General features: G+C 42.9%; 2 protein-coding genes across 2 annotated transcripts in view; both read right to left on the bottom strand.

Annotated features, from left to right (window-relative positions):
- Positions 1-299: 299 nt before the first annotated feature.
- fam110a (family with sequence similarity 110 member A) lies at positions 300-6,823 on the bottom strand. The gene is made up of 2 exons (XM_072681069.1): positions 6,795-6,823; positions 300-2,915 (listed from the first exon to the last, which is right to left on the bottom strand). Exon 2 carries the CDS (start codon positions 2,785-2,787, stop codon positions 1,513-1,515), a length of 1,275 nt encoding a protein of 424 aa, XP_072537170.1. The 5' UTR covers positions 2,788-2,915; positions 6,795-6,823; the 3' UTR covers positions 300-1,512.
- A 2,664-nt stretch (positions 6,824-9,487) lies between these two features.
- The window catches only part of prickle3 (prickle homolog 3), a 47,006-nt gene continuing 43,727 nt past the window's right edge, over positions 9,488-12,766 (bottom strand). The window contains exon 11 of the mRNA XM_072682350.1: positions 9,488-12,636. Within this exon, the coding sequence (XP_072538451.1) occupies positions 12,164-12,636 (473 nt within the window). The 3' untranslated portion in view covers positions 9,488-12,163. The remainder of the gene's footprint in view (positions 12,637-12,766) is intronic.

Below are 12,766 nucleotides of genomic sequence, written 5' to 3'. Positions count from 1 at the left end.
GTGGGCAGAACAGAAATGACTAGGCATGTTTCCATGGTATTTCCATGGTACTGCAAACACCTTTGGCAAAGTGTGCCAACCTAACCTTTACTCTCCATTTCCTGCCCATAATCACAGGAAACCATTACATTCTGCTACAGGCTATTTCCATACCAGTTACTGTTATGGTCACCACCCTTATAAAAACAAGGCAACTTTCAATCACGGTTTATTACGAGCATTATTTTTCATTACTTTTAACCGACCCAATTCATAATGGAATGTAAAAACATCACAATATCCGTAGAACTGCATCCGAACTTGGCTTCAATTTATTCACATTTAGTTTTAACACATCAATCTACCAGCATTTGGATCCAACACTGCATTATTGTGGTCACAGTTACCCTGAACCCAGTTCAAAGACAAGCGGGTCCCTCCATTACAAAACACATCTGTTCAAAAGAATGCAAAACACTAATGAGTGAGGCCATGCACAAACCTGGGACCCATACAAACCATGAACAGTTTGCAAAATATATACATTATGAATATTAAACACATCAGCTGGAGTGGTCAGTTCAAAGGAAGCGCTTTTCCAGAAGAATCATTTGAAAAATACTCACTCACCACTTTGTTAGGTAGCCCTACTGATAGTTCACCTTACTGGTGTACAGTTAGAGACTGTGGAACTAGGATTCCTCAGGTCCTGGTGATCAAACACCTTGCAGAGTTTAGCTCCAACCCTGAGCTAAAATGCATGAAACAGGAAATTAAGGCCTTCAGGGGTGTCTGGATAGTCGTACTGGATCTGAACACTCCAGGACCAGGATTGGTAGATTAACAGGACCATGATTTGTATGTATTGGTAGATCAACCGGACCAGGATTTGTAGAGCTACAGGACCATGATTTGGACACAACCTGACCACAAAACCACTCTTGCCTAAATATTTTTGGGTGGTCTCAACTAACAGTGACACGAACGTGTACAAAAACGCTAGTGTTTGAAACACCAGTACAGTACCAGTGCCACTCACACTACCAGGCCACTACCAGGCCACTACCAGGCCACTACCAGGCCACTACCAGGCCACTACCAGGCCACTACCAGGCCACTACCACATTAGAGTCACTGAGCATCTGGGTAACAGCTGGTCAGAGCCTGTACACCAGTTCTATAACATAGGTAGATGTGGCATACCAGGAAGTACTAGGTAGGGTTTTCTGTAAGTAACAGTGAGTGTCGTACACTGAATACATCCCACAGTTATTACTCCAGCAGCATCAATGGTAGACGTGTTTCTTAACATCAATAGTCTCTAATGGCTTTGAACCCCTCTTTGGCCACTAAAGGTCAGTAAAGCATATTGAACAAATTTACGTACATCACACTACAGGAGATAGGATTCTTGACAGAAGTTTTATCCAGGAGAGGAATCCATCAGTGCTTTAGAGTACTGTAGAGGTGATGGAACAGCAGCCAGAAATTAGAAAGTACCAATCCAGGTGGCTTGCCTGTGCTTTCTGCAGACTACACATTGACAACCTTCGTGCTGTCCTTGGCTTGCCGCATTCCATACAGCCACTTAATGACTCTTGCGTTTCTCTCGATTACTGAAATGCCATAAGCGGGTTTTTCACCTTTGGAAGCTTCCTCCTCCTCTTCCTCCTCATCTCCTTCAGCTGTGTGCTCTGAGGCAGGGGCACTAGCGCTCCGGAGACGTGAAACAGAGGCAATGTCGGAGCCAGGTTCCAGGTCATTGAAGTCAGAGGGGTCGAGCCCACAGTAGTTGAAGAAGCGTTCGACTTCTGCACCAGCGCGAGAGAACCGGTCACTGACGTCCGACTTGGAGCGGGTGAGAGAGGGACGCTTCCTGGAGCTTACCGAGGAGTGGCGGGTATTGGCTGGAGAACTTGTTGATGGGACGTCGCTGATGGATGTAGGCGATGTGATGGCTGGAGAAGTCAAAGGTGAGGCATCTTTTGGGGATCTAACCGAAGAAGGCAAAGTGGAAGATGGATTCTTTAGGGGTTCTACAGAGAAAGGTGAAGTGTGGACCGGGCTTTTAAGGGATGGAACCGTGTTTGGGATGGTGCTGGTTACATCCCGCCTGCTTTTGACTCCAACAAGCTTTAGTGGCTGTGGCTGAGGCTGCGTGTATGGCCTGAGTAGCCGCAGAAGCTGCGAGTGGTTGCGCTGTTCGGGCAGTTGCACAGGTGGACGGTTCTGAAGCTGTGCTCGGCACGGCTTCCTCATCTGCGGCACCTGTGGCCTAACATCCACCCTTCGGACATTGACTGTGCAAGAGGCGCTAGCCCCCGGGCAGTCTGCTAATGACTTAATTTGAGACAACAGAGACTTAACAGAAGATTCTTCGACAGAAGATGAAGTTAGAGAGAGGGGCTGGGTCAAGTCGGAGCTTTCGGAGTCTTCCGTTTTCCGAAGATGGTCCTGTTGCGGAGGAGTGGACTGTACTGAGGTATCACTAACTCCATTGATCAAGTTGCTCAAGTGCTGCAAGTCCAGGGGCGGAGCTTCACACTTTGTTGTGGAGCGGATGGGCATCTTGCGAGTGGGTTGCACGGCTCCCGGTCGAAGCGGCCTGCTGTCGTTGGGTGCCATTAAAGGTTTGCGGATTACTGGCTGCTGCTTGTTCAGTGCCACCTGATGGCTCTTGACATACTTGGCCTTGTCTGCCTCTAGGCGCTCCACAGCACTCGGCTTGCGAGGGCTTTGAGATAACTGTGCTACATCAGGCACTCTGGCCAGTCGTCGTGGAGATGGATCCAGTGTGTCCACAGACATCCTTGAAAACGGGGTTCTCTTTAGTCTTAATCCTCTTTATCTGCCACAAGTTTGTGTAGAAGCAGCCCAATAGAGGCTAAGGCCAGAATTTAGTTATACAGAAATCTCTGTCTCCGAGGTCTCTGGATCTGCAATAAGAAATGGATAAAAAGTTATTACTGGCATAATAAAAAAAAAACTATAACTATAATTCATGGCTACAAGAAGCATTATTAGAGAATTGCTGTTAATAGTCCACTAATGCGTTGTTTCAGAGCAACAGTGAGGGGGAACAAGCTTTGTTTGTTAGAACGCCCAAGTTTAGGGTGTCTTTGGTGCAGTCATTCACAATCATGATAAACTGAGCATTTGCCCTTGATTGCGATTAATGAACAATTATAAGCTGCCCGAGTTGCTCAGTCAGCTCAGTGTTCGAGTTCTTCTCCAAGTACCTTCCATGTCACAGAGTGGGTGGGTTGGAGTCATGTGACCACAACGTTTTTAGGAGGAGTGTACATGAATGCAAAGTGGAGAGTATTAACATAATGAAATAATTGACATGGGCAAGATTATGTCGATCAGAGGTTCTGAATGTTTGTATTGATCAATCTTTTTGGATGGAATTACACTTGCACGTGGTCCTGGGGTAGATTCCTCTTTTACAGGCGCTACTCGGAGATAGTATTCATATGAATCTGAAATGTTTGTTTTCTTTTTCCTCTCTCCTCCCTTGAGAAAATTACAGACCAATTTATCTTCTGTTTTTCAGCAAACTCAACAGCTCAAAAGTTGTAGTCCTGTCCACATACACCGACCAGCCATAACATTAAACCCTGCCTAACACTGTGTAAGCCAACACTGTCCCCTTCGTGCCACCAAAACTGCTCTGACCTGTCGAGGTATGGACTCCACAAGTCAGCATTACTTTTTTTAGCAGTTTGTGCTTCAGTGGCTTTTCTGTGGGATCAGAACAGACAGGCCTTCACTCCCCATGAGCATCAATGAGCCTTGAGTGCCCATGACCCTGTCGCCAGTTCACAAGTTGCCCTCTCTTGGAGCACTTTTGGTAGGTACTGACCATTGCATACCAGGGATCATGCCACAAGACCTGCCTGAAGTTTTGGACATGTTCTTACTCAGTCGTCTAGCCATCAAAGTTTGGCCCTTGTCAAAGTGGCTTTTATGCTTTTTTTCCCTACTCTGACCCACAGTGCTCAGAGCGCCATCCGGTGGACATAATCAGGGAGGAGACTGGATTATAAGTAGTAAACAGTAATAGTAAACACACTATAAAACAGTCTCAACTAAACCAAAGCAATCAATCAGCCCAGAATGTCTCATTACAGAGACTGCTAAAAATAAAGGGGCCTATAATCTATAAATAAAGGGGGGGGGGGGGGGGGGGTGTCTAATTATTTAGACCAGAAACCCCTAACACTTTGTAGTTTGTGATACAATGGAGGCCTTGGAAGGGTCCCTCATCCGCTACTTTATGTTTGCAATATCATAAAAGTTTAGTTTTCTCATACTGCTGCAATTTCCCAGCCTTTTGGATGCGATTTCCCTGATAAACTAATCCAACCTGAACAGGTCTATAGTCCAGTTCATCAGCATTTTAAACTGGAACCCCCAATCAGGTGATCAGATGTAGCAACTCTAATTAAGACAAGCTATTTTCTCATTAGACTGACTGGCATTTTTGCCAACGTTTATGCAAAATTACAACAGCTGCTACAAAAGACCTCTAAACATTCAATGAACAGGTTAACTGGCCCCATATTGCAGGTAAGTGTGCCTTTCATCTTTTGCATTCATTGCCAAGAGGCTTAATGTCACAGCAAATGTAAATACGGTATACAGATATCATCAGTGCCCCAATATTTACATTGCAATCCATACCGATCCGCAACAGTACAGAGGAACATAAACAGTGGCTTGTACAAAGTGTGCACACCGACACAGACACATATATAAACAGGCACGAAGACAAAACGCATAGATATAGATCACATTTACATTTCATTACATTTATGGCATTTATCTGACGCTCTTATCTACAGTGACTTACAATGTTACTCAGATTAGGTGGGCCAATGTAGTGTTAGGAGTCTTGCCCAAGGACTCTTACTGGTGTTGCGCAGCATAGTCACCCAGACAGGAATCAACCCCCAGTCTTCCACATGGTAGATCACTGGCAGGTAGTGGTCTTAACTGTTGTGCCACACCAATCACATGTCATTTTTGACACATGGTCTGAGAAATGCTCCAAAATGGCCTGTAAAGTTGCCGTTTTGAAGATACAAAGGTTTCGTCTGACAACAGCAATATACATGTACAGACCTCTTTCTACAACCACTTTGTGAAACACTGCAGGATACTAAAGCCGAGCAAGGCCAGTCATGTCCACGAGTGTCTCTTAGCATCACTATTGCTTCACAACTAAACAGCGGGTAAACCCAGACAATAGCACATGATGATACAAGGCCTTACGAGACGTTGCACCACTGGCGACGGTCCTCTAACCAACCCGCAGGATCGATTTCCACAAGCGTGTGAAGTGGCATTCTTACATTACAGCTGAGGAATGCAATGTGGGCTTGAAAAGAGGCCTGGAGTCACAAAGTAATACAAAGCTTTGTATCTTTAGTCAACCCTTGGTGTCCCAAGCCTGTTAATAAATGCTAACTCTGTTCCCGTGTGCCGTGAGTAGAAGCGTGCTGTTCTAGACACTCAGAGTCTGACAATGTCTGCATGTTTGCCATTCCTTCCAGCACACAAGCCTCAGCTCCACCTGAGGACAAAGGGCAAAACTCTCTCTCCCTCTCCTTGACTGTCAGTCAGTCTGCACTGCACTGCTCTCGTCTTCCATGTTATTAGCCTCCGCTTTCATTCTCTCCTTCTTTCCCTTTCACTCTTACTCTCTTCCTATGTTAGTGTTTCAGCAGCCCCATCCCCTCTTCAGTCACATATTCTCCAACCTCTGCAAAACACAGCAACACAAGGCAGATTTGGTACTATAGGTTTTATTAAAGGGGTATTTTGATCAGAACTAATTGTAAAAACGTAAGACAAGTTAACACACTCACTGAAAGTGGCCTGAGGTGAAACATACTGTATAGAACCAAGAGAAATTCACCAAGTCAAAACTGTTCACAGTGTTAATGAATGGAACAAGACGTCTAAAGCGCGTACTGCCTCTAAACACCACATCACAGAATGTTATTACAGGACAACCGACACCGAGACCCTGTTTGACCAGGGCCTCAAAAAAGATTTCACCTACAATATATCTTTAATATTCAGGCATAGTGGAAGGATACAGGCAGGACACTGAAAGAAAATATAGTCCCCCCCCTCTGCCCCCTTAAAAAACACTTATTTTACCCCCACCAACATTACATAGAAAGCTCAGAAGACACATGTCCTGGTCCCCATAAGCACCATTGCCAAGAAATCGGGAGTCAGTCAGTTTCTCTACAATGACCCATTTTAGGCAGAACCACCATCTTTTTACGACTTTTAACATTTTTAACCAGTCAAGTACACACCATTTCTGAACACAGTGGAATTTCTCTTTAATAATTCTAGCTAGACTGTCAATGTAAACATGATCAGATCAGCAACACTGTTATAGCTAAAGTCCACCAACGTTCACATTCACATTCCTCTACTAGTCAAATCAATGGATGACTGTAAATTTCATGTAAAGTCTGGGTAGATTTCACTGGAATGATAAGACTTGCCTCGGCATGTAGGAAAGTAAAATAAAAGTGAAGGGGAAAGGGAGACACGCATGCATGCACGCACGCGCGCACACACACACACACACACACACACACACACACACACTACATTTAAATAGTGTAATATGTTTGTACAGATCATTATGGTAAATGTAAATAGGACACCACCAGGTTAATAAGCACATTTGTTTAGCTTGGGCCAAAATACACGCACGCGCACACACACACACACACACTCACTCACTCACTCACTCACTCACTACCAACACACCTCTACTAACTCACCTGTGTCCCTCAGGTTGGCGTGTCTGTCTTTCTCTCTTTCTGTGTTTGAGCTCCTGGATTCAGAAAGTCTCCTGAAAGTAAAGTCAATGCTAAAAGTTTCTTAAAATGCCTGCATGCGTGTGTGTGTGTGAGTGTGTGTGTGTGTGAGTGTCTGTATATGCACACACCAGCAGGGAAATAAAACTTACCCAACCTGTTTGACTTTCTACTTCCACAATCGCCCCGCCCCCCGGTTCTTTTCCACCAATTACAGGCCTACCTACAACCAGGACGTACGCGCATTCTGAGGCCACGTGACCAGCCTAGACATTTCGCCCACCGTCGGTGAGTGACGTCACCTCTTGACCTTTCTGATTTATTTATTTATTTATTTATTTATTTATTTAAAAAGTTTTTATTAATTAATTACATTTACTTTAATCTAAACAATTTTATTTATTTACATCTTCCTGCACATTATGTGTAACTGTGTACACTTGTTCACTAGTTCACTTCCTATAGTAAATCACAAATACAAATATAATTAGCAATAAATCTAATATATTTATTATTAGGTTTATTAATTATATGTTGTTGGAACAAAACACTGTAACTCTAAAATGGCAAATTTACAGCGGAAGTAAGGAAACGTCTTAACTTTCAGTTACAATATAACCACTTTTATTAATATGACAATATAAGTCATTTTGCAGGGTTTCTACTGGTCCATTCATCTGGATTTTGACACACTGAAAAAAAACAACTGCCAGGCACACAATATGTCCAAAAATGTTTTTAAAAGTGGTAAAATGGACATACAAGGTTTTACAAGGTGGGACAGCAGTGATATGTATCTTTCACTACAGTGGTTTTATATGATTGAAGACCAGTATAACTGGGGGTATTTTACAAAGTAGGATCTCTCAGCCAGACAGTTTAAGGACCGTCAGGTCTGTTCCTGTTGGGCAGGCTTGCCTTCAGGGTCTGGGTTATCAGGCCAATCTGAGAAATCCTGCTTTGTGAAATACTATGATGGTAAATCACTGAGAAGCTTACAAGCTTTTTACTTTTAACATGGCATAATTAATAAACACAATACACGGAATCATCTTTAAAAATAAAAATTAATGGTGACGTATTTAAATATTCTGCCAAAAACAGGCAAAAATAAGTAAACAGTGGTGGTTACACTCTTCTTTAGGCCTAATTATATTTTTACCTGTCAGATATTAAATTAATGGTCCAAAAGTACACTGCTGGCAGGCATATAATATAAATAGCATTAAATGGTGAAGTATTTGTAAAGGAATAATCAAACAGTGAATGAAAATAGACACCCGGTAGCTTTCGGCATCCTGAGTCAGTTGCTATGTAGCTTTTGTCAGCATGTCTGGACGAGCTGTTCTGAAGCACAGACCACTTAGTGCTGTTTAGTCATAAAAAATAATTATATATATAGTAATTATGGAAGCTTTCAGGCAGATATATCTGATCAGCGTGTTTACCAGTGTGTGTGTGTGTGTGTGTGTGTGTGTGCATGTGTGGGCTTGTGTAATGTTCCTTTGGTGATTGTGGGAATTTTAATCTCCCGAGCACAAACAGGGGATTTCCGTCCACTTACACCTCCCCCTGCTGGCGAGATGAAGAAATAGCTGCACACACAGCGCATAACACCAGCGTCCTTGAACCCTGCAGGTGATAAAATGCAGCCCCAGACTTCCCCCCAGCTTTAATTAGTAACTGAGGAGAGTCAGCCATTCCTGAGCTGTAGGTCATGCTGAGCGATCGTGGTGCTTTACAGCAGAACTGGCTTCCTTTACTGAAGGAAAAGATCTGTAGCATAAAAATGAGTGGCCAAAGGAATACATGCAACACACCCTCTGCTGGTGAGACGGAGAAGTGACTTCACACATAAGCCATTAAAATGTATCACGGTACATTAAAATACATTACATTAACACATGGGATCAAGCTCAGTCTTGGACTAAACTGAATTATAAATAGAGATTTTCAATGCAGCTTCCAGGTGTGGAAAACTGTCTGGAAAACTGCCCCCAAATGTCTAAAGGTATCCAGATGTCCTTCTAAAAAGTGAATCCAGCTAATGTAAAGGGCTCTTCCTGCTGACAACACTATTCAGTTGCCAGTAGACTGGGTCACCATGCTGTGCCGCAATGTTTCCTGGAGAAATACCATTAGGATATGTTGGGATTTGTGGCATTTGTGATCCAGAATTAATCATCCAACATTAGAACTTGACCTCACATTTGGCTCTTGTGGGTTGAATGCAATCAAGTTCTCACTGCAATGTTCAATCTTCTAGTGTACAGACTTACAAAGAAAGAGTAGAAGCTGTTACTGCAGCAAAGGAGGCACAAACTCACTCTTACAACCATGGGTTTCTTAAAAGAAACGTTGGATGAGCAGGTGTCTACAAACTTTTGAATAAATGTTTGAATGTTTTGAGCAATGTTTGAAGGCCAGCAACTCCTGGGAACTGTTCTGTGGTTCCCTGGAGTCCAGAATCCTGATAACCTTTTCCAATCGGGTACTTATTTGTGTGTGTGGTGGTGTTTAGATTCAGCAAGGTTCACAGGCATCATGTCTGGGTGTGTGAATCCCATCTTCATCTCAGTGAACTGCACCTGAAAGTGTCTCCAGTGGCTTTAAAAAGTCAAGTGAAGAATGTATTTGCAGACAGTGAAACAGAGAAATTGTGAAATAAGCTTTTATTCTCTGATAAAGGAGAACGTTCCTAAAAAACATATATTTAAAGACATATTTACAGCAGAAAAAGAGTTGCACCGTCACCCATGTTTAAGTATTATGATTCCTATTTACAGTCTTTTATAATCTTCCGTTTACCTTACCTCATCTCTCAGTCAAACTGAAGAAGGCTCTGAACTGGAATGGCTCTGTTTTATGTCATACTTTAAGTTTTGTGCAGGACAGTAACCACCTCAATATGAAGTGTGTGGAGCACTGAAAGGTTCATCTGTAGTTGACTTATGGCAGCCAAAGAACATGCCATGAACACTGAAATGAGAGGCATTTTAGGGTCCTTCAGGGGGTTCTCTCCACTTTTTTTAAAAAAGAGCAAGAGGGTCATTCATTTAGAAGATCTACATTATTTTTACATTTACAGCATTTGACTGACGGTCTTATCCAGAGTGACTTACATTTGAATCATGTTACACAAGTAGGAGAATGTAGTGTTTGGAGTCTTGCCCAAGGACACTTTTTGGTGAACACAATATTCTTTGTTAGCCCAAATGTGGTTGATCAGCCAAGCCAACATGGCTGATGTTTGGTGTCTGAAGTTCTGCTCTGGCCAATCTAGCTAACAAGAAATGTAAGGGTAAAAACACCACTCAGCACGGATCAGAGCTCATGCCTAAATCATCGAACACTTGCCTCAAAGTGAACTCAACTAGACGTGGTTATGTGGTTTCTGACTGTGTATGACAGTGCGTTATCTACAGAAAATGTGATTTGCATGATGCCAATTTGTGCAATGCCCAGTACTTGTATGTGTTGGTCACATTGGCCTTGCAGCTCCAGTGCAAAACTCTAAAAGAAAACTGGCTCCAAACACCAAACTGTCCAGGCTGAATAACTACATTTGGGATAAGGTACATATTGTCACGGTCACACAAATACTTTTCAAGGTATCATAATGATCAGACATCATGCAGGTTGGTAGGTGGGTTTGAAAAGCATCTACATTATTAAAAATAAAGGTGCTCCAATGCCTTATAAACCACTTTTGGTGCCATAAAGAACCATTTTTGTAATTGATATGAGTGAAAGCAGAGAACCTTTAAGTAGGTAAATAACCTTTACATTAAGTTTTAAAAGGGTCTTTACTCTGACCCCTCTTACAAACATTGAGCTTACCTCCTCCTTAAATCCTCCACAACGCTTGATTTCTCCATAACTTTCTTTAACTTGAGGTAATCTTTGACACTGTTTTGTGACTGGAAGGATCTTTCACAGAGACCCACTATGACCATTTTTGGATATATCTGTTCCAGTGAAGCCGACATTGGAAAAAGCACCTAACTGAAAGCACCACTTCTGCTAACACTAGGCTGAATGTTTCTTGGCTCCAAGACATGAAAAAGTCTGAGGAAGATCTGTTCTATTTATAAAACTGTATATAAAAGTTAGCAAAGTGCTTCAGCGATCCACAATGAGGTCCATTTTATTCGTTATGCCCAACGAAAGCTCTTTTTTGTTTCATGTAAAACTCAAATATGCAAATTGCAGTAGTTTCTTGGCATGTGAGCTTTGTTACAGAGCCAATCTGGGATGTCTTCTTTGTGGATGTAAGTATTGATCAAACACAGCTTTAACGAAGGCAGGAGGCAGCAAACTCTAACCTCTAAAGGGCTACGTTCACATTACAAGCCTGAGTTTTTGTGCTCAGATCTGGTCTGGCGGTTCACATTCGTGTTTAGAAGTGACTGAAATCTGTCACTAGTGTAAACACAAGCCTCCGATACTGAATGGCAGTGATATGCACAGTGATGTGTAATGTAAAACTAATAAAATAAAACAAACAAACAAACAAATAAACAAACAAACATGCATTACTGCTAAATGTGTAAATCAACAGGTAATTTAGAAAACGATGATCTCTTAAACTGCACCATTATTAGACTGAATTAGATGTAATTATTTTTGTACAGTTTAGAATTATTTAACTATTTTTAATATTTACACTGTTGTGGAATACAGAAAACAATATGGATGTATTTTTTAAAATTTGTATTTCTGGAAATAGCCCCCTAATTTTCTTTTGGCCAAATTGAGCAAATACTCTATTTAATACTATTGTAATTGATTACAATGAATTAGAACATCAGCATCTTCAAATCAATGCATCGCAATGCACGAATGTATTGTAACAGCTTCAATGCACCTTGCCCACCTACATCGGGAAGGCAAGGGTTCTTTATAGTTAAGTCAAACATTACTGTTAACAGATTTAGGGCAGCGCTGGCTCAGCAGTTAGTGCACCAGGCTATTGGTGACAGGGTTGTGAGTTTGATAGCGGGGTTCGGCAAGCTGCCACTGTTGGGCCCTTGAGCAAGGCCCTTCACCTGGGCGCCGGAGCAATGGCTGTCCACCGTTCAGAGCATGTGTGCTCACGGTGTGTGTATGTGTGTGTGTGTTCACTGCAACAGATAGCACCATCTGTGTTCAACAAATGGTGAATATGGTTGTCTTGTCTAACAGCAACATATCAGGTGTGACCAATCTAGGCCTACATATGAAATGTCATTTGAAACATTGCAATTTTTTGGTCTTCTGAAAAATTCAAATGTGTATTTTTGCCACTTTAGTCCTGTAATGTGAACGCAGCCCATGACTGAGTAGTCTCCCTCTCAGGACAGTATGCAGTTTTTGTCTTTGTCTTTGCTGCTCAGACTGTGTGTCCTCCTCCTCCTCCTCAGGCTGCCTCTCTTCATCTTCTGGTCCTCCTCCTCCTCCTCTCCTCTCTCTCCGTCCCTGGCCCTTTCTTGTCCAGTCAGTTGCGGGGGCAAGGGAATGCGCTGCCCCAGGAAAAAGCCTTCCTCTTCTGAGTCTGATGAAGACGAGCAGGTAGAGCAGGAGTCTTCGTGTCTGTAGCGGGTGGAGTGAAGGGTCAGCTGAGCGCTGCCATCTACATCCGTGTTGCTGCTGGAAGGCTGTGAATGGTCGCCTGCTCTCCACTCCAGCGTGTCTAGACGGGGTCTGTCACGGCGTGAGCGTCTGAAACGCTTCTCTGTGCCCAGGTGTAGCGGCGAGTCTGAAGCCACACGGCTGCGGCTGGAAGGGCCTGCTCCTCCCCGCCGGTAACTGCGGTGGAATGACCCATCTAAAAAGACAACAAGGCAGTGTTTAGTTGATTACACGAAGATGTTGCATATGACTTTATATCAGATGGTTTGGTGAGAACTGGAACAGACTCAGTCATAGTGGTGTAAATTTAGTGTAAATGTAGTAAC

The sequence above is a fragment of the Salminus brasiliensis genome, chromosome 6 (assembly GCF_030463535.1).
Source record: "Salminus brasiliensis chromosome 6, fSalBra1.hap2, whole genome shotgun sequence".
NCBI lineage: Eukaryota > Metazoa > Chordata > Actinopteri > Characiformes > Bryconidae > Salminus > Salminus brasiliensis.
This window is presented reverse-complemented; position numbering and strand designations above follow the sequence as displayed.